At 44.5% G+C, this 25,649-nt stretch overlaps 1 protein-coding gene across 1 annotated transcript in view; it reads left to right on the top strand.

Moving 5' to 3' along the window:
• ATP8B4 (ATPase, class I, type 8B, member 4) overlaps positions 1 to 25,649 on the top strand; it is a 95,730-nt gene that overhangs the window by 56,714 nt on the left and 13,367 nt on the right. Inside the window, 1 exon segment of the mRNA XM_015411779.1 lies at positions 23,513 to 23,665. Within this exon segment, the coding sequence (XP_015267265.1) occupies positions 23,513 to 23,665 (153 nt within the window).

Below are 25,649 nucleotides of genomic sequence, written 5' to 3'. Positions count from 1 at the left end.
ATATGTTTCTGGGGAGTAGTGTGTGCGAAAGAGATCTTGGGGTAAGGGTGGACTGCAAACTAAATATGAGCAGTCAGTGTGATGCGGTGGCAAAAAAGGCAAATTCAGTCTTGGGTTGTATTAAAAGGGCCATAGCATCGAAATCGCAGGAGGTCATAGCCCCTCTGTATACTGCCTTGGTCAGGCCGCACCTGGAGTACTGTGTGCAGTTCTGGAGGCCTCACTTCAAAAAGGATGTGGGCAAAATTGAGAGGGTGCAGAAGAGAGCGACAAGGATGATCAGGGGTCTGGAGACTGAGCCCTACGAGGAAAGGCTAAGGGCCTTGGGAATGTTTAGTTTGGAGAAGAGGAGATTGAGGGGGGACATGATTGCTCTCTTTAAATATTTGAAAGGCTGTCATTTGGAGGAGGGCAAGGAGCAGTTCCAGTTGGCCGCAGAGGATAGGACCCGAAGCAACGGGTTTAAATTACATGCAGAAAGGTATCGGCTGGATATTAGGGAAAACTTTTTCATGGTCAGAGTGGGTCAAAGGTGGAATCAGCTGCCTAGGGAGGTGGTGAGCTCCCCTTCACTGACAGCTTTCAAGAAGAGGCTGGACGAATGTTTGTCAGAGATGCTTTAGGCAGGTCCTGCATTGGGCAGGGGGTTGGACTAGATGGTCTGTATGGCCCCTTCCAACTCTGTGATTCTATGATTCAGCCTTCCCACCCACACTGTTTCCTTGAGCCGAAACAGCCATGGAGAGCCCTTTTTGACTGCACGTGTATTGACTGCAGCATGTGGAACCCTGCAGTGGGGCAAGCAGAGCCCCTCTGTGGCCATTTTGGCTGAGGAAATGGTAAAGGGTTTTTTATGTTATGAATTTTTTCCCCCTGTATCTGTATAAAGCTACTTTTTGTTGTGTTTATAAAAATGCTCACCTGAGTTTTAAATTTTTAAAAGGAATTAAGCAGTTATAATCCATCCAGAATGATGGAAAGTAGACCAAAGATTATTTTTTCTGACAAGATTTAATTTACACCTTCAATAAAGTGTTATAGTATGACAAGATGCAATAGCGATGTACTTAAGCCAAGATGACTTATAATGTTTTATTTATTGGATTTAAAAAGATTTAAGTACATAGGGTCCTGCTTCAAACACTGCTGGGCATCGTAAATTAAGTATCATCTACCCTTTTGGTCTCACTGAGGATTATGGGATTAAATTAAGTTTAAAAGGTTTTTTTAGAGCAATTGTTTGAAGTTTTCTTTGTACTCTGAGTTGTGATGGTAAAGTGACAGCCATCCTTAACAAATATAAACCCCACACAGCTCCACTGTGTAGTTTGGATGTTAGGTAATCTTTAAGGATACAACCCACACAAGGAAAATGTCACAATGAAAAATCTTCCTTTTCAAGTTGATTGTTGATTGTGTTTAAAGATCAGGAGTAAAAATAGCATATAAAGTGAAAACTCTTGATACTGAGCCAAGCAGTGACTTTTCTGTGTAAACGAACTACTGCTGTGTTTATTCTATCAATGTGGAAGCATCTTTCACGTTGGCCTTATTTGAACTGTACTCCACCCTCATTGATCAGAGGGGATTTTTGTGATCTATCTTCCAGCATTGACAGAAGGCACTAACAATAGGGGAATTTCACATTACCCCTTTTAAGCTGTTTTTAAGCCATTATTGTACCATCTTGGAGTAAACTGGTACAGGGCTGCCATTTCACACAGCCTTTCCCCTACCGGTAAGGAACCGTCTGTGAAGCAGTTGGGCATTTCAGACTGCACCACTTTGTTTTCCGACCCTTTTCCACCCGCACGGGCAATCTCTGTCCTTTTTTTTTTTTTTGAACATTCGCTGTGTGAACGTTTGTTGTAGAGTGCTATAGCGGTATAGCACTCTAAAACAACCGTTGGGGGGGGGAAAGGACAGAGATTGCCCGTGCAGGCAAAAAAGGGCGGGAAAACAAAGTGGTGCCAGAGGAAGCTCTACGGGGCATTTTACACAGCACCCCATAGCACTTCAGAAACGGTATAGAAAAGTGAAGACCACTTGGAAGCAATTTGCAGGTAAAACGGTTCAGAAACGCTTCCCTAACAGGACAGAAGCATTTCTGTCTGAAAGTGAAAATATATTCCGGTAGGGAACTGTTACTAAAATGGCTCTATCTGAAATGTCAGACCAGAAACTGTTAGGGAGCAGTTCCTGAACCGGAATATATCGGCTGTCTGAAATTCCCCTATAATAGTGTATAAGATTCAGGTGGGTAGCCATGTTGGTCCGAAGCAATAGAACAAAGTTTGAGTCCAGTGGCACCTTTAAGACCATCAAAGTTTCATTCTGGGTATAATCTTTTGTGTGCAGGCACACTGGACTCAAACTTTGTTCTGTCTGTATCTGAAGAAGTGTGCATGCACATGAAAACTTATATTCAGAATTAAACTTTGCTGGTCTTAAAGGTGCCACTGGACTCAAACTTTGTCCAACAGTATATAAGCATTCTTCTAGGCTATAAAACTGTACTGTTTCATTTTGACCTTGAATGAATCCATAAAAGACCATGTTTGTGGCGGGTTAGTGTAGCACGGCGAAAGGGGCCTAAGCCCAAGCAAAGACCACCAGATCAACAGGAGGTGAAGAAACTTTAATGGCGCCAGGTTCAGTCAGCGAAGAACGCTTTAAACAGACTGAACACAGAGCAATGCAGGCTCCAGACTTTTATACAGCAACAAGGTTACACGTCACATCTTACATCATAACAGTGGAATTTTCCACTAACTAGGCTTATTTTTCCCGCCCAAAACAAACAAGCTTGCTTCTGCCCCTATTGGCTGGAATGCGACCAGCAACTATCCCCTTATATGGCCAAAGAGTCATTTGAATGATAAATGCCTGCTTCATTAGGAACCTGAATTATGAACATTCACCCACATCATAGAATCATAGAGTTGGAAGGGACCTCCAGGGCCATCTAGTCCAACATCCTGCACAATGCAGGAAATTCACAAATGCCTCTCCCTCACACCCCCAGTGACCCTTGTTCCATGCCCAGAAGATGGTGAAAAAACAACAACCCAAAACCCCTCCAGGATCCCTGGCCAAACTGGCCTGGCAAAAAAATTCTTCCTGAGCCCAAAGTGGTGATCAACATTTCCCTGGGCGTGTAAGAAAGGGCTGCAAGCTAAGCACTGATTCTTGTGATCTGCTTAAGTTCATGGAATCAGCATTGCTGTCAGATGGCCATCTAGGCTCTGTTTAAAAACCTCCAATGAAGGTGAGCCCACCACCTCCCGAGGAAGCCTGTTCCACTGAGGAACCACTCTAACTGTCATGAAGTTGTTTTGATTTAATTTCAACCCATTGGTCCTGGTCTGACCTGGGGCAACAGAAAACTCCTCACCATTCTCTATATGAGCCTTCTTGTAAAAAAAATCTTCTTGTAAAATCATAAGGTTCTTGTATTATTGGATCACAAAGTGCTCTGCAAAGCCATCACATTTGTCCTGACTGGACTGTTATTTTCATTTTTATTAATTGAAGGGAAGGCAGCATATATAACACAATTTTTTAAAAAAACTCCTAACATTAGTCATCAGAACCAGAAAAGCACTGCAGCAGTCATAAGAATTAATACTGGTGAAAACCACCTAACAGCCAAACCCACGTTTTGGCCATCTGGGGCTCTGTCAAGCATACAGGCTTCTTATCGCTCTAATCTCCTCCCTCACATCCTTATCTGAAAGATCCATAGTGTCAGGACCCACAGCGACAATGAAGTACACACTTACAGGAAGGTTTTACTTTATTTGAAGCTATAGATGCATGGACAGGAACACTGTTAGGAATGACAGGTAAACTATGCGCATGGAAGGTTATAGTACATTCATATCAGCAACATCCAATTACTATGGTTCCTCCACGCGCCATGAGGCTTGAGAACCAACTGCTACCCAAAGCAAAACAGGTACGAGCTTCCCACGGCTCATCCTGACTAAAGCCAAAGCAATAACCCCAGCGACTCCTCCAGCGGCCTTGAAAGATACTCGTTGCAGCAGAGCGGCAATTAAGCGCAGGAGAAGGAATGCGTATGAAAAGGGAAACAAAAAAAATACTTGGCAGCTTGCTGACACATAGTTAGCCTCCAAACCAGAACTGGAGGCCAGAATTTAAAATGAAGTTCCATGGTTTGGCACTGGAGGCAAATCATAGTCTGGATTTAGACACTGTGGCAAAATGGTGTGTGTGGGAAAGGAAGTGCAGAAGGAGATTGGAGCCCACCAGGAGAGGAGGCAAGGCATGAGCCCCAGCTGTGACCTGATGGCAAAACCACAAATCAAACAAATCCACAGATAAAGCTCTATCAGTGTGTATTTGGTCATGGTGGCTAAAGGGGAACTTCCATGTTCAGATCCAGTAGCCCAGTTGCAACAGAGGGAGAGGACTTCCACCCTCCCTTGTTGGCTTACTGGGAGTATCTGCTTGGTCCAAGTGGGAAGCGCAGTGTTGGGTTAGAGTCTTTTTGTTTGTTTGTTTGTTTGTTTGATCCAGCAAAGCTCTATATTCTTGGACCTCTAGTCTTTCTGCTGAAGCAACTGAATAACATTTCTATTTTAAGAGCCAAATTAATGAGCTCAACAGTACAATCCTAAATAGAGTTGACACCTTTCTAAATCCATTGAATTTGTTATGTTAAGGACTGTCCCTATGTTAAGGATTGCACTGTTGTTTATTTTGTTAAAGAAGAATGCTGTCAGTACATGTTTGTTGTGTATTTCATTTGCCTACAACCTAGTAAAAATTGTTTTCTCTCTTTCCATTCCTAGTTCAAAACCCAACAGACCACACTTTATTCTAAAGGAGCAGATGCTATTTTATTTGAGAGACTTCATCCATCCAGTAAAAGTCTAATGTCTTTAACATTAGACCATCTTGCAGTATTTGCTTCCGATACAAGACTATGATGCACAGGGTTGTATCAAGTATAAGTGAAACATGAAGGGGTAGCCTTAGACTCGGACCTGGTTTCCACAAACAGCAGATCACATAGTAAAACTGTAATAAGATTATACTGCGTTAACAGGGATGGGAGAGCTTTCATCTCCTGATTGGCTAAATACCAATTTCTCAGGGCAATAGCGGGGATGGCTTAAAAAAACCTGAATAATTTCTAGGATTGGCATGATGTCTTAGGTAATTAGTGCTCCCTCTAAGCTGTGGAGTCTTGTGAGCAAAAATTCTACCTTGTGAGCTACTGGCATTAAAGTTGTGAGCAAGCGATTTGGCTCCTGCATAAATTTGTTTGCTCTGGAGCCATCCTTCCTGAGCTAAGACAAAAATGTGTGAGCCGGAGGCTAAAAAACTGTGTTAGCTCACACTAACTCAGCTTAGAGGGAACATAATTAGTCTATTTAAAGGTACTCTGCAAAAGCATCTTTTTCTCAGGTCTAAACGAATGTGAACATTGAAGGAAAACCAGATAAAGTTTTCATTCCCTTAAAAAAATAGCATTCATGCTTTCTGTATGTGTCCACATTTAACAAAAACCATTCCCCAATTCTATAACCAAAATATGCCTTTGACATTTAGTATACAGTATGATGGTTTAGTAATATTGGTTACAAACATAACTATTGTTATTTGTCTCTGTAATGGAGCTTTCTTGGCTTTCCTGTAATCTTTTCCAGAAGTTCCCTTCCTGATGAAAGGAAGGCTAGAATCACAAGTATTTGAATTTTTTGCAGCAAAAATGTAGAGACCTTGAGGTTTTTTAATGCACCTAATTAAGGGAATATATTTACATTTTTTAAAAAGCACAGTTATTCCAGAAATCTTTTATTTTCCTAGTGAGCTGGATGGATCCTGTGGCATTTATCACTGCATTTTGAATGTCTGCTCTGTTTTGCTTTGTTCTGATTCCTCTTAGTGTGTTAAATTATAATACATTTGTTTACTGGAATGAGAAACATTCGAATGTTCATTTAATGCTTGAAAGGGGAGTGTTACAAACCACTCACATTTTGTACCAGCCTCTGCAAGGTCAGGAGCAAACGTGTTTGCAATTTGCACAGCAGAAGTCAAGTTTGCTGAATTTTTTCAGACATTTATCCTGGGTAGGTGGGTCGGCCAACAGGCAGGTAGGCAGATAGATGTTAACTCAATAGACTTTGGGTAATAAAACAAAATGACATGCTTCTTGCAGTCTATAAAATAGCTCCAACTTAATGTCATCAAAACAATAAACTTCAGTGTTCAAGAAACAAGTAATGGGAGACTGAAATTCCTGATTCTGCAGTACAAGAACCTGACATTGAAAGGCTAAACTACACGGGACAGGGTAAAAACTACACATTACATTTTTGCACTGGTTGCATCCAGGTTTCTTTACTTACTTTCATTCAGATGCCTGATGTCTAAATAGAGAACTCTTGTACAGTGGGTCCAGGACCCTGCTTTGAGTTGGGGACACAGGTGCACAGAGGGAGAGGACTTCATCTCCCCCCTACACACACTGTTTTTTTTTTACCTGAACTGGTGTGTGTGTGGGGGGGGATGCAGTTTCCTCTGTTTGGTGCTGCGCAGGTACTAATGGGGTATTCAGAGTTCCCTCTCCCCATGCGACATGGTGCAAGTCTGAATGGGACCTCTGTTCTCTTAAGAATTGAATTCCTGGTGGGGAACTTGCAGCTGACTTCAGATTTAAAATCAGAGTGAGGGTGCAGGCACAACCCACGCAAAAAATACGATGTGTAGTGGGCCCTTTAAGTTTGTGACTTCTTAGTGCTCCTGATAGTCTGATTTTGATGTTTATATTGTATTGTCTCTTCATATAAAGTTTAAGATCCATCAGTCAGAATATTTTTTCCCCAGGCTCATATTATGTTCAAGTGCTACTATCAGACCGAAGATTTTTTATTTCCCAGGTTTAGAATGTGGATGTTAAACTTACTGCATAGTCTGCACCCATGTCTCCCTGCCCCCCCTTTTGTCACCATGGTCTGCACCCATGTCTCCTTTTCCCCTTTTTGTCACCATGCTGTAGCAGCTGTAAAGATTTTTCAGTATTTAACATGCTTCCAAAACTGGGATCTTAGCCATGTTCCTGCCATAATGAACACATTCTAACTAATTTTCTTGCCTTCCTGAAAGCTGAAGTATGCTTTCTTTTCCAAAATAAAATTGGAAGCATGCTTCCTTCTTTCACCTGAAATGATTTACTTTTCCAGTATGACTATTAAGAACCACCGGCTCTTCCAGGTGTGTGTGTACACTTTGTCACTAGCGACAGAAGCAGAGTTCTCACTCCTCTCACTCCTCCTTTTCTGCCCTTAGACTTGATTCACACATGCTGCCTTCTTTTAGCATCTTTTAGCCTTGTTATGTTATTGTTTGTTAGCTTGAAACATTGATAACCCAGTATGTCCAGCACAATGTCCTTCAAAGAGCTTCCACATAAAATTTAAAACAACAAATAATATAAAAAGGTAATCAGAGAGACTCAAATAAGGAACTCCAGAGCCTACACATTAAATGCCTATAGTTGTGGAAAATATCTTATAAGAAGAGTGGGCATGAGCATTTGCAGAGTGCTTTTCCTTCCTTAGGGAGGCCAAGTCACTTGTTACAAAGACATGTTATGGAGATAAATACCTCCCAGGCATATGTGAGTCTGGTTTGGATTGGGTCCGCAGCATATAGGGAGAGGATGCTTAACTCCTTCCTTCCATGCCCCCCATGCCGTTTTCCCAGCCTGAAACAACCTCAGGCCATTTCCACAGTAGTGAAATTCCTCAGTGGGGCCAACAGTGGCTCCCTGAGACGATTTCCACAGTAATGAAATTCCCTGCATTGACGTTTTTAAAGCTGCACATTATGTGACATTTTCCAAAGAAGATTTTTCCTCAGTGTTATGTATTAGGTCTGGAATATTCCAGGACTATCTACCAGAGACTGGCTGAGCTTGGAGCTCTAGAACAATAGCCCACCAGGACTCTGGAAGTGACCAATGAGAAACTAATGTTATGTAAATAGCCTATCGCTGGGAGTTAGATGTGTTTGGTTGTGGTTTTTTGCATGCTATTTAAACAGGGCTCTTGCCCTGGAATTTTAGTCTTGTTCCTGAAATCACTTAATAAAGTAGAGCTGTTCACTGCAATGCGACTCGAACCCAGTATTTAATACTCACCAGGTGCAAGCCCTAAGTTCTTCTTACTCCACGTTTTTGGAATTCCCAGTTTTAGCAACTTCCAAAAATGCAGGAAAAGAAGGAGAAAACTTTGGGTTTGCACCTGGTGAGGAAAAATCTACTGTGGAAAATATCACGTAATGTGCAGTTTTAAAAACGCCAATGCAGGGAATTTCATTATTGCGGAAATGGTCTCAGGGAGCCATTGTTGGCCCCACTGAGGAGTTTACATGTAGCTTTCAGAACATAATGGATTTCCCCCAAAGGGGCAAACACCAGCTGCCTGGTTCTGTTTCAGTGCTGTGGACCCAAACTGAATTGGGGCGCCTGCAGGCACCTTGTGAGGGATGGAACTCCAAAACATGTCTCTGTAATGTGAGACTCAGCAGTAAACACAACAAGCATCCCCCCATTGGAGCAAGAGTCCATAATCCATTCTGGTGGGTCAGCATTACACAAAAGGAGGTTGGGAGAGATTAACAGATGAGAACATTCGAGCAAGAACAGAATCTCTCTTCTCGCTGGTATACTTGGGTCTCCATCTCTTCCCTCTGGCTCCAAGAAAAAATCTTGGGTCCCAGTCACATGGGCCAGATACCAGTCACACGGGCGCCACCGCAATTTGCCCCGCCAGTATGTGGTCCGACGTGATGGCGGTGAAGCGGATTTTTCCCCGTTGGCGGGTGTTTCCGGCGTGCTCCAACAAGGCAAGAGGAGCGCACTGGAGTGATCACACGAAGGAAATCCATAAGCAGCCCATCGCAACCCATTTGATAGAAGATTTTTCCAGGTACTTTTAAACTTCGGATCTTCGGCAGTATGCTATGGGTTGGAGACGGGTGCGCCACACTTGCCAGATGTTTCCATATGATTGTGTCCGTATAATCCGCCCGACATTTGTCCCTCTCGTGCGGCTACTTGTGCGTGTGATCGGGGCCTTGCTCTCTCTTCCATTGGCAACAAAATTATACTCCTGTTTGCAAACTGATTGCTTCTTTCTGCAGGAGTAACATTTTCCTCAGAAAGCCCATGATACCTAACAGTTCCTTTTTTGTTGTTGTTGTTCATGGATTAAGTTGATGGGATTCTGATTGTCCAAAATTGTAATAAGCATAGGGTGTCATTTGCCAGAACATGCACTTGCACCTAAGTTAGAAGTCACTGCATTCCTGCATATGCTTTCTTTCATATAAAATCATCCCAAACTCTTCACATTGTATTTTTGCAACAAGAAAATGTCACTGTGGGAGGAAAAAGTGTCCCCACTTTCACATCCGTAGTAAACTGAACCAGAATAAACTCTCTCTAGTGCGGGAACGTTTGCATAACTTAACAGGAAAATTAGGTGTGAAATAATAAAAGGGCAATTTCAGTTACTGAAAAGGTCTTACAGTACCTTTTAATTGGTTATAATCATCTAATGAGAGTTTGCTGGAGAAGGCCTTCGAACTTTAGTACTGGCATACAGAAATGTGAATGTATAGTGATTTCAGGAATGATTTAAAATGTTAGATACGAGACTCAGGCAGCAGGTGAACAGTGATTAACAGCTTTATTGAACACGAAGTCAGAAGAACCAGAACGAGACAAATCAATGGAGCAATAGGCTACTTTTTAAACAGTCCGGGCTTGGCAAGCCACGCCCACATGCCAGCTAAGGTCCAATCAGAAACTGTACATAAAGACCAATCATTTCTCTTCCCTCCAGAACTTCCTTTTGTTCTGATAGGTCGGTTTACAATATCTTTTAGATTTCAAGCTCAGTACATTCATTCCATTCCATTCCGTTCCATTACATACATACATAACATACAATATATCAGAAGGCAAATGCTTCGCCAGATAGGGACGAACACCTTGCTTTAGCACACAAAGAAATAGAAAGAGACCTGGAGGTACGTGAGTCAGTTTGCAGAAAAACATACTTTCTTTACTTAATATATTTTCCAGATGGTTTTCTGTTTTTTAAAATGCTCAAAGTGAAACTTTTAATTAATAAATGCATTTAATAATTTTAAGTAGACATTGGTGAGTGATACAGCTTAGTGGCTAAGGGACTGATATGAAAATTGGGATGTCCTCAGTTCAGACCTCATTTGCTGTCTGTAAGCGAGCCAGTCTGCATGGTACATGGTGTTTGTGTGCATGCACCAGTCTGTGGCATGTAACATGTTTGGAACTCTTGACAGCACTAAATTAATGCTGGTTACTATTTTATTAAAAATAAATGTTAAACCACAAGAAACCGCACAACTGGTGAGATAATCTGACAGGGCTCCCCAACCTTTTTGAGCCAGGGGGTACCTTAGGAATTCTGACAAAATGTGATGGGTACAGCCACGAAAAGGCTGCGACAGGAGGTGGAGCCAGCCACAAAGTTGCTGGCATTGGCTTACCTTTCGTCACAACAGTGAAGAGCCTCGTATTGTGCTGGCAGCTGCAGCCAAAGCAACATTTTAAAAAACCTTCACAGTTAATCAAATCTCCAATGGCCAATGGCAAAAGCCCCACCCACCTTCTGAATACTCCTGGTGGGTACCAGGAAAGGTGTCGGTGGGCATCCGGGTGCCCATGGCACCACATTGGGGACCCCTGGCTTATGACGCTCCCCCTTGCAAAGTATACTCAACACATCAGTGTCTACTGCACCTTAGAGCCACATGCTTGATGGTGACCAGTGCTCATGCCTTCTCCACTGCTGCTTCTTGGTTATAGAATGAACTTCCTGTAGAGTTCCGTCAGAGTCCTCTGTTGTTGGCTTTTAGGAGGGCTGTGAAAACTGTTTTGATTTCAGAACGCACTCCGATAGTTTTCCAGAAGAATCCTTTACTTGAGGATGGCACTGACTGAATCCTTGAATGAACATGCAAAGCGTGTGCTTGATCCTTGAGAACAGCTTGGTGTCACTGCTCCGTTATCTTAGGGTTTTCTCCTAATGGATGCTTAACCACAGCTTGGGTGCCAAACTGCAGTGGCTTTTCTCTGAACTTCCTCATTTTTGAATTTGTTGGATTTCCGTGTTTCCTTCATTGTTGTTTCTCCATGCTTTGTAGAAACACCTTTGATCTTAATTGAGGAAATACAGAGGAACATTGGGACACACACACACACACACACAGAAAGACAACAAATGGAAAATGATGTTGTGTGGAAGCTCAGAGAAAGAACACAGTGGTTTGGCCTCCAAAGAGCAGGCAAAACTTCATGTGCAAAGAGCTTTTGTGATGTGGCTGTTGCTTCTGTATGGCTGCTTTGGTAGTGTATGTAACTGGGGAAGCACCTGATGCTTGGGAGGGTCATGTGAGATAAACTGAACCAGCCAGCACTGTCTCTTACCTGGGGGTGGGATAGGGTTGCCAGGTCTGGGTTGGAAAATACCAGGAGACTTTGGGGGTGGATCCAAGAGAGGGCGGGGTTTGGGAAGGGGAGGGGCCTCAGCATGGCAGAGTGCCATAGAGTCCACCCTTCGAGGCAGCCATTTTCTCCAGGGGAGCTGATCTCTGTCAGCTGGAGATCAGTTGTAAAAGCAGAAGATCCCTAGGCTCCACCTGGGAAGCAACCAGATGATATGCCCTTTCCTTTCGTTTTCCCTTTTATGTATTTACCATAGAGGTTTGGAAAGCAGCCACACCTAAGTTGTAACCATGCTTATCAGATAACAATTCAGTTCAGGCCTTAATATGAAATAGGTTTACCCTCAAACTGGTTTGGGACTTGGACACATCAAACATAAACATGTCAGCCCAAATAACAGTTCCTGGTTCTGATGTTTCACAGGAAGTTGTCCTAGTGCTGATGTTTCAAAAATATGTGTCTTTCAGCATTCTTGTACACTGACGGTTTGTTTAAAGGTACTGTCAGTTTACCCATTCTGCTTTCTTACAAAGTTACTAGGTGCCACTGCTATAGAAGACAGATTGCAAGAAGGAGTTGTAGAAACTGTTCCTAGCTTATTGCTAGTCAACATTAAGATCTGGGTCCTGAAGGAGACAAACAAGGCAATTCTGTGGTGCTGTGCAGTAATTCGGCCCTCATTCTGGTCAACTCGGTGCAGTTTTACTACAGTGAAAGAACAGTGCAAACAGGAACCTATCTCCTACACGCATTTCTGCTACACACAGGGGTCATTTCCTGCAGGAGTGCACAGGAGCGGAGCTCCGGCAGTAAAGAGCCCAGGGGGCGGGCACATGCAACAAGCCCCACCCCCTGCTCCCAGCAGCCTTCAGTCAGAGCAAGAAGCAGCCAAGTAAGCTGCAGAGCCCCCCCCTCCTGGCCCCCTGGTCCAAAACAGTCCAGTGGCACCTTTAAAACCAAGTTTTATTCAGGTACAAGCTCTCCCTCCTCTGCGAGGACAGATCTGCACGTTCCTCCCCCCATAGCTAGCAATCCAAAACAGTCCAGTGGAGCCTGAGAGGCGGGTGTTGCCTTCTGACACACTTCCGGTGATGTCAGGGGGTGTGGCATATGCAAATAAGTTATGCTAATGAGCTATGCTAATGAGCTCCTGCACCTCTTTTTCTACGAAATGACACCTGGCTACACAAATGTAAATTGTCATGCCTTCTCCCAGGGTACCATGGGAACTCCAGTTCTGGTAGCATCCTCACCAAACTGCAATTCCCAGCTGATATAAAAACGATACATTTTTCATGGACATAGACCCTTGGGGCTTTGGGACCCAAGCTGAGATCTTTCATTCCAAGCACCCTTTCTCTGGGCCTGCTATCAACTTTGTAATGTCATGAAAACAAAAATTCTGTATTCATTCTGAAGTTATATAAACAGGCCATATCACAGTAATGGGCTTGGAGCCCTGCCCCCTGATTAAAGTGCATCGGGGGGGGGGGGGAGCAGACCCTGGTTAAGTGCATCCGTTTCCCATTCCATGCCTGGAAGCAACGTAATGCATGAACCCACCCACCCCCCAGGCCTTCAGCCAGTTATTTCAGCTCCCGTGGATATTTGTATCCACCGAGATTATTTCAAAATAGTTGCATCTATTTAATTTTTTGGCCCAGCACTGACTTCTGCTCTCTTTCTTTCGCTATGCTCATTCTATTAATCATCACGGCAAGGAAGAGAGGAAATTGACTCTTGGAATTTGACTCTGCAACTATCTCATGTAATTTGTTCTATTATTTATGGATCCGAGTACATGGAGCACACCACTTAAATGGTCTCATTTGGCTGCATTTTGGTTTACATATCTCTTGGAATTGACACTTTCCATTAGTTCGCGAGAGGGAGAAGATTAACACGTGCAACTGCTAGAGGTTCTCTTGCTCTGTTTTGCACAAAGTAATTACCCAAAAAAGATAAATAGCGTTGCCCACCTCATGGCAAGCTTGTAAAAGGCAAGCTTGTAAATTTCTAACATGCCTCTTCTGCTGGTGGAGAGTCAGACTTTCCTCAAGGTGACAAGGAAAGGAAGCTTTTAAATTTCCCCCCCCTTTTTCTGTTTCATTTCCATTTTAGGCTACAATATAGAGACTTGTCCTTTTTTATCCGTGGGATGCTAACTTTTGTAATTTTACTGGTAAGGCTTGTCAGTCAGGTTTGCCATCCTCCATGTGGGGCCTGAAATTCTGGAATTACAAGATAGGGTTGCCAGATCCCCCGGGGAGGCAAGGGTTTTGCCCGCTTTAGGCCCCTCCAAACCCCGCCCCCAAAGTGCCTGGATTGGGCCAACTGCCCTCCAAATGACATCACCCAGGCGACAGATACCAGTTCCTGTGAAGAAAGTGGCAGCTTTGTAAGGTGGACATCACATCCCTGCAGAGGTTCCTCCCCACCCCAGACTGCCGCTTCTCCAGGCCCTGCCCCCAGTTCCCCAGGAATTTCCCAACCTGGGGTTGGCAAACCTAGATGCAATATCTCTGGGCTTGCTACTGGTATGTTTTGTACATCCTGTACATTGTTGCTGGTCTAGCCCGGTAACCAGACCTGGATGCCTTATTCAGTACACCACCATGGTGGCTTGCTAGAAGACGGAGTGGCTGGCTTGCTTTCTGCTGCCATTTGGTGCCACAATTGTAGCTGGTCAGAAAGTGGTACTGCAGCTTCCAACTCAGAAGCAATCAGGTGCCACAAGGGGGCCAATAGCGTTCCACTTAGCAGTATAAAGCCTCAGCCTGGTTGACGTGGCCAACCATATTGAAACAAAGTCCCAGACCAGTTTGAGGGTAAACCTGTCTTGTACTAAGTAAGGCCTGAGCTGAATTGTTATCTGGGGATCTGGCAAAGGCAGTCTGGAGGCAAGTCACAAAAAGTTTGACAAGAGGGGACTATCCTGAGCAGCAAAGGTGTAGCCCATTTGGCTGCGGCTCCTTTCAGAAGGCTGAGGAGGAAATGTACCCGGTTGCAGTCATCAGGAAAATCTTCCGGCCTCAGTTCTATGACCTGTATACACTGAGCCAAGAAAGAGAGGGACAAATTTGGATCACACTCAAACTTCTCAGATGCAGTGAGTGGGCATTTCCGCATTGTGGGGTGGGGGGTGGTAGAGATGCTGCAGGAGGTGTTTGCTGCTGTGGCTGTCCCTAGAGGGCTGATGCTTGTTGACTCAGAAGGGCCATTTGAGTCCACAGGGCCTCCTTCTCAACCACCAGGCTTTCCATCTGTTAGGGCTGGATCAACTGTCCAGTGTTATGCAGGCAGGACCACTCGGGTCTCCTCAAGTAGTGGTGCTCTCAGGCTTAGACAGCAAGGCTTGAGCATTGACAAGAGCTGGAAGCAAGGTGCTGCACTGGAACAGAGACACCAGCTTACAGTTAGTGGACCTCCCAGCCAATGCTCCCTCTAAGCTACGGAGACTTGTGAGCAAAAAATTCTACTTTGTGAGCTACTGGCATTAAAGATGTGAGCGAGCGATTTGGCTGCTGCATAAATGAGTTTGCTCTGGAGCCCTCCTTCCTGAGCGAAGAGAAAAATGTGTGAGCTGGAGGCTAGAAAACTGTGAGCTGGCTCACACTAGCTCAGCTTAGCGGGAACACTGCAGTCCCAGCCCAAGGCTTAACTAGGCTGAAAGGACAGCCACTCCACCTGCTCTGGAAATAGCACTTGAGACTCATCTGCAAAGGATGATGTCCACCATGATCTCACCCATGAGGTGGAGCCCAGGCTGCCAGCCTGGCTCTGTGTCTTCACTGGGCTATCTGGGTACAAGCCCTCTGCCCCTGCTGCCAGTGGAGGTGGATTCTGGTGGCCTTGTGGACCGAATCCTGGATTAGCGCTTAGTTGCCCCAGGACCTGGGAGGAAACAAAGGAAAGTTCTGGTGGGGGAGCTCCTCAGGGGCAAGTTCTGGAGAATCTCCCACTGCAGTTTCCTTGGGGCAAGTTCTGGAGCAGATTGGGCCAGGGCATTTGCCCTGCAGGGGTCTTCCAGAGACATGGCTCCTCAGGCTCCTCGGAGATCTCAAAGTCAGAGTCCAGAGCCATCTCAGTGGGGGTCATGGTAGTGTCCATACATTACCTAGCAGAGTAGACAGACAACTGTGGCCTCCAGGCTTAAGGGGAAGGGGAAAAGGGGTTTACTTTTATATTAGCCATTACAGCTCTAAGAGCCACATGACACATGAAGCTGCCTTATACTGAATCAGGCCATTAGTCCATCAAGGTCAGTATTGTCTACTCAGACTGACAGCAGCTCTCAGTGGTCTTCCCCATCACCTACAACTTGGAGATGCCAGAGATAGAACCTTAGACCTTCTGCATGTCAAGCAGATGTTCTGCCTTCGAGCCACAGCCCTTCTTGGCTCTGTAATCCTCCCTTTTTTTGTTTTTGGATCTTCCCTACCCTGCTTGGTAATAGCTATGATTCCTTCCTACACCAGCTTTGCCACAGTTTCTGGGAGGGGCTGTAGCTTAGTGCTACAGGGCCTGCTTTGCATGCCAAGGTTCCAAGGTTCAATGCCTGGTGTCACCATTTAAAAGGATCAGGTAGTAGGCAGTAGAAAAGATCTTTGCTGGAGTCGCTGAAAAGCTGCTGCCCATCATACTCGACAATATTGAACTTGTTAGACCAAGGATGTGATTCAGTATAAGGCAGTTTCAGGTGTTTGAGGAACCCACCACATCTCTCCATCTGTGAGGTCCGCAAGTCTCCTTTTTGAACAGTATATCACTATTGCTGAGCTTTTGTTTCCGTAATCTGATGGAGTTGTAATCTGATGGAGTTGCTGTAAATACTAAGGCTACAGAGAACCAATCCTATTCACACCATCTTTTTTCTGGAATGTGCCTGAAGGGGAAAAAAGGGCTGCCATGGAGTGTGCTAAAACCCAGGCCGAGTCCCCAGTTACTGCTTCAGTTCCTAGTTATGTTGTGGAAAATTGGTTCCTGGTTAACTCGCTTCCTTGATGTTTTCCCACAGTGTCTGAAGGGATGGTGTGAGAAATGCTTGGGGGTTGCGCCTGAGTATACTTCATGTGTGATGTGGTAGCTTAGTAGGTCCACTAGTGTGGAATGTGTCAGCCTGCCAGGTGAAATAGAGCTCTTCCCAGTCAGAACAGCTAGATTTCCATCCAGAAACACCTCAGGGACCAAGATTTTTGTTTCAAGAGCTTTCAAGAGTCAAAGCTCCCTTCGTTAGATGCCAACATGAATACCCTCTGAAGCTACCTTTCCAGTCAGTAGATCTTGGTGCTGTTTACTCACCATTAATTCCTCTATTCTCTTAGAATTTTGTACACTTTGGGTCTCTAAAAGGAATATGAAAGGAGAAAACCCATGTTCTCAGCCAGCACTTCTCTTGGCCTTTGTGTCCCCACACTTCCCAGTCCTTAGGGACAAATAGTTCTGACACTGAGCCATGAGTTGTTTCTTTTGCTGGCAAGAACAGCAAATGAAGCTCTGGCAGCAATTAAGGTTCTCTTTTGTGGCTGAGTATCTATTCTTTGGCTCAGTTCAGATATCTGATGAAACCACAGTATATTTTTAAACTATGGTTAGCCTATGAAACCTGACAATTGCTCGTATCCTGGTTTGCCTTGAGAAATGCTGGTTTCGTTTCCTTCTGCTGGGTGTAGAGAGAAAGCGACCCAACCTTAAACCACAGTTAAGCAAGGTTGTCTGCATTCAGACATGACATGAAACCATTAGCCGTGGTTAATAAAGCAACTTTAGGCCCCGGTCACACGCAAAGTTTTGCCCTGCAAGAGGGACGGATCGGGGGTGCATCAAACGGGCGCGATCACACCGCAACATCTGGGAAGCGGAGTGCACCCGTCCCCGATCCATCCTTTCCAGACGAAACCGCGCATTAAAAAACCCCTAGAAAAGAATACTACCTACCTGAAGCTCCGCAGCAAGGGTGGCCGTGGGATCACCAGCACGCCCGTCTTCGGCAGCATTCGAGGCTCCCGGCCAAACTGCGCATGCACATACATGCGCAGCCGGCTGCCTCGCTCTCCGTTCCGTGGCTCCCCCCCCCGGCATCTGATCGTGCCGGGGAGCAACTGCGTGGCGGCTTGAGGGATCTGTCTGATCCTGCCACCGCGCATCTATTTTGCTGCGGCTCAGAAAACCCGCGCTTTGGCCGTCCCCCCCCCCCCGTGTGACCTGGGCCTTAGATCCTGGTCTGACTGACCCTAACTAACCATAGTGAGTGTAGCAGCCAGTGTTCAGACAATCTCACTAACTATAGTTCATTTAATTAAGCCACAATGTTTGAACGAAGCCTTTGTGTCCCGGCCCCCATGTCATAATAAGCTAATTATTACCCACAGCTTTTTAAGGAAAGCAAAAGATCATAAAGGTAAAGGTAAAGGTTCCCTTGCTCGAAAGCCAGTCGAATCCAACTCTAGGGTTGCGGTGCTCATCTCCGTTTCCAAGACGAAGAGCCAGTGCTGTCCAAAGACGTTTCCGTGGTCATGTGGCCAGCATGACTAAACACCAAGGTGCACGGAACGCTGTTAGCTTCCCACCAAAGTGGTACCTATTTATCTACTTGCATTTTCTTGCTTTTGAACTGCTAGGTTGGCAGGAGCTGGAACTAGAGATGGGAGCTCACTCCATCATGCGGCACCTGGGTCTCAAACTGCTGAACTACCGACCTTCCACAGCCTGCAGTTTAGCGTCTTAACCACTTGAGCCACCACATACGTTTGGCCTAAACAGAGGATGTTCTGCTGACCATGGATATGATGAAAAGCTCCAAGACTCAAGGCAAGTCATGGAAGAAACTGTTCTTGGTGATTATGCATTAGTAATAAATGGACATAGCCTTGTGAGTGAGTAGTTTCTGGATTTCTCTGTTTCCTCCCCACTGCCTAATAATCATGTCCCTTTTGGGGTTCTAACAATGTCAGATTTCTTTCCAAAACTGTTTCACAAGACTACTTAAAAACATAGTAACCACTGAGCAGCAAGAAACAATTGGAAATGACATCTTAGGTTTGGGGTGGCTTTTGGAGTGGAAATCAAATTAGTCACTTAGTTCAGCTTTAAAAAGAACAGCCCTGTCTTAATTAGAAATTAACCAGTGGTATTGTTTAAGTGCTTGTGCAAGGAGAATATCACAAATCATTGCCAATTACTTTTTTAAAGCAGCAAGGTAGAAGCAACAGCTTGATGCCGAATGCATTCCTGATGTTTGCTGTTTGAGAGCACACACTGACCCGAAAGTCATTACTGCTTCAAATTAATGTCATTAAGATACCTAAATATCTGCCTTTTTGCAGGGAGACCAAAACACTTGGCTTTGGTTAAGAAACCTGGTTCTTGTCATAACAGAAAAATCCTACTTTTATTGCTGTGCTTGTATGTTGGTCAGCTTCCAAATCTTGGAACAAATATCAGAAATGCTTTTTAAAAAAAATTGTAAAGACCATTAAAAGGTCTAGATGAACTCTGAATGGGGCTTGTTGTGAAGGCACAGAATAAACTTGCTGTAATCACTTTGATCTTTATTTTTTGGGGGTTATGCTTTTTCCCCTTTAAAGATTGCAGATGAAATGTCTTTTTAAGGCACTTTTAAAATAGCAATATGGGGGGAGAAAAAAACAAACCCAGGACTATAGCCATAGGCAAAAACGTGTCCTCTTGATTTGCCTGCTGATAGTCTTACAGTTCAGAAGAACTTGGGAAAGGTTATCAGTTGTCAAAATAAGCCATCAGTTTATGTGCGTGTGTTTGCCTGTGGCTGGAAATGTGACTTTGCTGAACAAAAGTTCTGCTTAGAAGATGTGCACACTGGCTTTTACAAAGTATTTTGCATTTCCCCTCCACTCTTGAAATTGTTCTCTGTTTGTGTGTTTTAGGGTCTGCTTTGTTATCCACTTTTTTTTGACATACTTTTTATCTAGCAATGTCCACTAACAAGACTGAATTACCATAATAGTCGTTTTGGGAGATGATGTTATAAAACTGTGCTTGTGTTTTGTACTAAGAGTCCCCATTTCTTTTTTTTGTGTGCGGGGGGAAATGACCTGGTTCTTCCAATTAATATCTAGTAAAAGAAGAAGCATCACGTGACATGATTTAAAGAGTTTCTCTCTTTGAGACTGACCCTGGTATACAGAGGTGTATGTTCCCGTCTGTTACACCCATTTTGCTCAACGCTGTCTCCCTGCTAATTCCCCCAGTTAAAAGGAGACAGGCAGTTTGGGTGACACGGGGCCTCTGCAAACCATACTAGGCCTGGGAGGCAGCAGTATAGGTTAGGGTTGCCAGCTCTGGATTGGGAAATACCTGGAGATTTTGGAGGTGGAGCCTCAGGAGGACGGAGATTGGGGAATAATGCCAGAGTCCAACTTCCAAAGTGGCCATTTTCTCCAGGGGAACTGATCTCTGTCGTCTGGAGATCAGCCGTAATAGCGGGAGATATCCAGCCACCACCTGGAAGTTGGCAACCCTAGTATGGGTGGGGCAATGCCACGCTGGCAAGGTGCATGACAGCTTCCAATGATACATGCTGCTGGCCATGGACTCGGCCAACAGCTGCGGTGGCACAGGGAGTGGGACCTCCTATTGTTCTGCCTCTGTTGGGTTCAGGGCAAGTTCTGGAAGCAGCACCTCTGCAACCTACCCTAGAGGCAAGCTACAGCAGTGTGGGCATAGGAGGTAGCCACAGGCACTAGCTATGCCTCTTGCTTCCTCTCTCATCGCTTCCCTCTGCCATCTCGGCTCCCCAAGCAGCCATTTGGGCAACTTGAATAGTGAATTGGCCTCATTCCCCACTTCTCGCAAGAGGAAGCCAATAAAGTGGCCTAGGTGGAGAGCACAATTATGCTGCCTCCTAAGTTTCTTTGCGTCGCATTAGAGAGATGCAGGCCAGCATCAGCTGTGTGTCTCCCTATCATAACCAAATAAGAGTGGCATAGTAATAGTTCTGATGGTGGGATTGCAGAGTCAGCCTTTGGGCCTGGTTCTCCATAAATTTGTTGATTGCTTTCATTTGCCTGCTGGTTGCAGTTTCTAAGCCACTCTTGTTCTGTGATGTGTTGTAACGCTTATCTCTGTTTTTTATTACTTGTATAAGCCACTTGAGGGATAGGAGTGGGGATTTCTTGTCTGAAAAGCAGATTGAAATATTTTAAATAAATAAATACAAAGGTGCTCCAGCTCCAGTTGAGGTGTTTTAAAATGCAGTTGTATGGCAAGTTATTAATTCTCTTTTACAGACTAGGGCTGCCAAGCCACGGTGGGGGATCCGCACGTCTTCACAGGATCCCTGCTGCGGGGGACACCAATACGCGTTGCACATCCTGGTGACGGCGGTGCAACGTGTATCGCTGTCCCCCACGGCAGGGAGCCTGTGAAGACGTGCGGTTTCCCTGCCGCGGCTTGGCAGCCCTATTACAGACACATGCACTTTAAGTCAATCTGGAAAACAAGTTTTTGGAATTTGCTTGCATTTGTAAAACAGTGATCCGTTGCAGACTCATGTCCTTACAGAAAGCACAGGTGGTGGCGCTGGTTCAGAAATGCAGGAAAGTCATCACCTTGGCTGTTGGAGATGGATAAAAAATAAGAGCATTTTCAATATGAAAGGAAGAGTGGAGAGGAAAGGAATCCAGCCATATGTAGTTGCCAATCCCAGCCTGGCAAATTCATGGTGATTCAGGAAGGTATTTCTTCTAGAATCTATGGGATGATAGAATGGAGTAGTGTGTGCGAAAGAGATCTTGGGGTAAGTGGACTGTAAACTGAATATAAGCAGTCAGTGTGATGCAGTGGCAAAAAAGGCAAATTCAGTCTTGGGTTGTATTAAAAGGGCCATAGCATTGAAATCACAGGAGGTCATAGCCCCTCTGTATACTGCCTTGGTCAGGCCTCACCCAGGTTCAGCTTTCAGCATTTATGTTCAAAGGATCTCAGGTAGCGTGGCTGGGAATGGTCTGAGCAGCCAAAGTAAGCAGTGCTGAGGCTAGTTGCAAGGGAAGGTAAAGGTAAAGGTCCCCTTGCTCGAAAGCCAGTCGAATCTGACTCTAGGGTTGCGGTGCTCATCTCCGTTTCAAAGCCGAAGACGTTTCCGTGGTCATGTGGCCGGCATGACTAAACACCAAGGCGCACGGAACGCTGTTTCCTTCCCACCAAAGTGGTACCTATTTATCTACGTGCAATGTCTTGCTTTCGAACTGCTGGGTTGGCAGGAGCTGGAACTAGAGACGGGAGCTCACTCCATCATGCGGCAACTCGGGTCTCGAACTGCTGAACTACTGACCTTCCACAGCCTGCAGTTCAGCGTCTTAACCACTTGAGCCACCACAGCTCCGGTAGCAAGGGCAGACCGGAGAGTTAAAACAGCCCGGGAGCTGAGCGTCCCAGGGGCCCTTTGACTGGGTCAGCAGTGTCCAGTATGTGTGGCAGCGCACCCCTTGCTGCTAATCCTGACCACCGCCAACTTTATTTATTACCAAATTTATACCCCACCCTCCCAGCCAAGGCCGGCTCAGTGTTGCAGGAGGTTGCAACTAGTGTGCTGTATCAAGCACTGTTGCTCAGGATGGGTCTGAGCCAAGCACTCCCTGCAGAGTTGGCAGAGCTACCAGTGTTGCCTCTGCTTGCTCCTGGCTGCTGGGGGCCCTGGAGTGTCCCACAAGGAACTTTCCCTGTAGGTAAAATGGTCAGTTCTCCCCCTGGCTTAGATGGTCAGCATAAGGCAGGTTCCTCTGCTAGAAGTACTGTTGTTCTTCAAATAGCATTCCTTAATCAGCACTTTGGGGTGGAATCCGATGGAGAAGGTGCTGCTGTTTGGAAATAAGGACAAATCCATTTGAAAGCTCTACCTTGTCACAAACCGAAGAGCTTGGCGAGAGGTCCTTTTCGAGTCTTGTGCTGCTAATTGCACTCTGGCAGGGAATAAAGTTTTTTTTTTCAGGAGTGCCAGGAAACTGCAGCCCTCCAAGCATTACAAAAACTCCAGAGCCTCTTGTGTATCATTGAAATTGTACCCAAGCAGTCCAAATTAAACAGAATTAATGTTCTAATTGCTCTTAGCATTCCTAAGCATTAAGTACAATTAGATAACCGTGGGAAGAATCTCAGTTAGAGTAAATCTTAATATGCTGTGCTGACAGCGTTGGAAGTATCTCTCCATTTTGGGTTGTTTCTTGCTGAAAGAAACAAGATGTTTTTGTGGTTACATTTATATTGTGCCTTTCTTTCATGCAACTCAGTGCTTCCTACAGGAAGTCTCCCATCCAAACTCTGATCAGAGCCACACCAGTACAGCCAGGTTGATGGATTATACATGTGCCCTTGTACCATGTCCTAGGACTTACAAAAGGCGTGTGGAATAAACAGATAGGTACTAGCTGTACAGTTCTGCAACTCCCTCTTGATACAAACATGGCAAAATGTATTCAGAGTGTGAATAGCTGTTGCTACTAGCCCAGAGGTTATGGAAGGCAGGAAACCTTCACTGCATATAATGCATTCTTGCTCCATACTTTCTTATCATTGCTTTTGACGATCTACAGCTTGCAATATCCATTCTAGCTCATGCCTAAGGGCGAAAAGGGTAAAATGCAAAAACAATGTATAAATCTTAAAAATAAAATGCTAAAACATAAACTACTAACCCCCCCATGGAGTTTGCGATGATGCGCATACTGAGGGGGGGGGACAGCGGCACGGAGTTGGGATGGCCTGATCAGACCATCCTGACGCCATGAGAGTGCGCAGGAGCGATCAGACAGGGGGAAGTCCGTCCGTGGCCCGTCGCAACCCGTTTACTACTGGATTTCCCCTGGTGTCTTTTAACTCCACTTCTGCAGTGGAGCAGAATGGGTTGCAGATGGCTCTGGGGCGCTTTCCAGATGTTGTCTGATCACGCCCTTTAAATCCGCCCGGCATTCGCGCCTATGGCGGGTCTAATTGTGCATATGATTGTAGCTTCAATTCAGATACCTTCAGGGGCTCTTGCTTGTTCATGGCAGGTAGTCCTATTTTCAAATGTGCAAGTTCTTGTGTTATTCTTTCTAGAAAAATTTCGCCTTCACACTGGTGCACTTCTGGTTTGGTTTCTTCTGTGGCTTTTGAGCTCAGGTGGGCTCTTGGTGTTTACTTGATAAGCTATAGTACAAAGTGGGTCTTGGGTACATTAATGGACAAGCTTTAAGCTCAGCTGTTTTTACTGGACTGTAGAAAAAAATTCCAGATAGGGTATAGTGTTAGTCTGTAGGAGTAATATCTAGCAGGAGTCCAGTGGAACCTTACAAACTGATAGGATTTCTTTCAGCATAAGCCCTTGTGAGTCAGAGCTTGCTTTATCAGATGCACTGTTAAGTCAATCCATTTATATATGTAAAAAATGGAGGGATGCTGTTGCAAATTAGTTCCCTCCTGGGGGGGGCAGGTCTCCTTTTTTTAATGTTTATTTTTAAAAGGTTTTTCAAAACATTACATATTTCACCATATTAGATTATTCACATTTTTAGAGTTGTCAGTCCATAGTTTACGTCTTAATACTTTACAAAAGGCTCACCCCCCCCCCACATACTTCAAAGTTGATCTGTTTGATGTTCTATCCAGTCATATACCCTAAACCACCTTTGTTCTTGGTATTTTTGGTCTTTATTTTGCAATATTTGACTCAAATTATCCATTTGAGCTAGCTCCATGAGTTTAATAACTAGGTCCTCTTTTGAGGGTAATTTATCCGTCTTCCAATTTCTCGCCCCTAGTATACGTGCTGCAGTTACTATATATACTATCAGATATTTATCTTGTTTTTTATAACCTCTGGGAATTATATTCAGTAGATATATCTCAGGCACTAGTTTTATCTCTACATTCAATATTTCAAAAATAATTCTTTGCACCATTTTCCAGAATTTACGTAGCTTACAACAATTCCACCACATGTGATAAAACGTCCCCACATTTGCTTTACATTTCCAACAATTGCTACACATTTGCAGATAACCCTGCTGGCACTTCGCAGGCTGGTGGGGGGAAATTGAGGGGGGCATGCCAGCAGCACATGAGGTCACTTTTGGTGCCAAACTTGAAGTGATGTCATCAGGTCAGGGTGATACTCTAGGATTTGCCTAAAACTCTATGGTAACCTGTCCTTGAACACACACACACTCCCAAATTCCTCCCAGCTGGCAACCCTAGTTTACTCAGAGTCTGCGAGGGCCAAGTATTAAGTTTTGTAAACCAAGAGCTTATGTGAAATTCCCCAGAAACGAGTTTTAAAAATGCATCAATCTATTTTAATAATTTAAAAATAATAATTTTCTGATTTCACAGAAACAGAGAGTCTTCTGCTGCAGTGTGAACTTTATAAAGAGCTTGTTGTAAAATATTCAACTATTTTATCCAAAACAAAAAAGGGGAGAATTCAGTAGATTAAGGGCAGGTATCAAACCTTTCTTCTGTCAAATTGGGAAAGAAGAGGGCAAAGTCTCTGCGTGTGCACACAGACACACACACACTCTGTCTCAATCTTTATTAAAATGGTCATTGACCAGCACAAATCATAACAAGTCATAACAAGATTTGCAGCCACGGTTGATTAGAAAAAAATTAAAAATTAACTCCTACATATAATAAATATAATAAATGATTAATAAGTAAAATTATTATTTAAATTATTCAATATGCATACATATCTGGTGCACTTTACAAGCTGCCACACAAAACTTTATACTAAGTGGTGAGGCCAGTGGGTTTTCATCTATAAGTAACATTCTATCATACACTGAATCTGAATGACCAGGATACCTACTGAGTAAGGGAAGAACAAATTTAGAATGGATCTCTTGATAAAAAGAGCAGTGAAGTAATACATACCTCAGCTGAGCAGTCTTGATAAAGAAATATATTACCTACCTACTTAAGTGAAGTTTCCTAATAGCTTTATTGGACATTTAAGAGGAGCCTTTCCTTTGCATTATGTTTAAAAGATGGTTTATAAAACATGAGCTATGGGATATTACTTTGCAAGATGTCTCCACAGGGCCGGCCCCAGCTTATTTTGCACCCTAGGCAAGGATCCCTTCTGGCGCTCCCCCCCCCCCCCCCG

The sequence above is a fragment of the Gekko japonicus genome, unplaced genomic scaffold, assembly GCF_001447785.1.
Source record: "Gekko japonicus isolate JY-2015 unplaced genomic scaffold, Gekko_japonicus_V1.1 scaffold266, whole genome shotgun sequence".
NCBI lineage: Eukaryota > Metazoa > Chordata > Lepidosauria > Squamata > Gekkonidae > Gekko > Gekko japonicus.
Note: the sequence above shows the minus strand (reverse complement) of the source record. Positions and strands in the feature narration are given on the sequence as shown.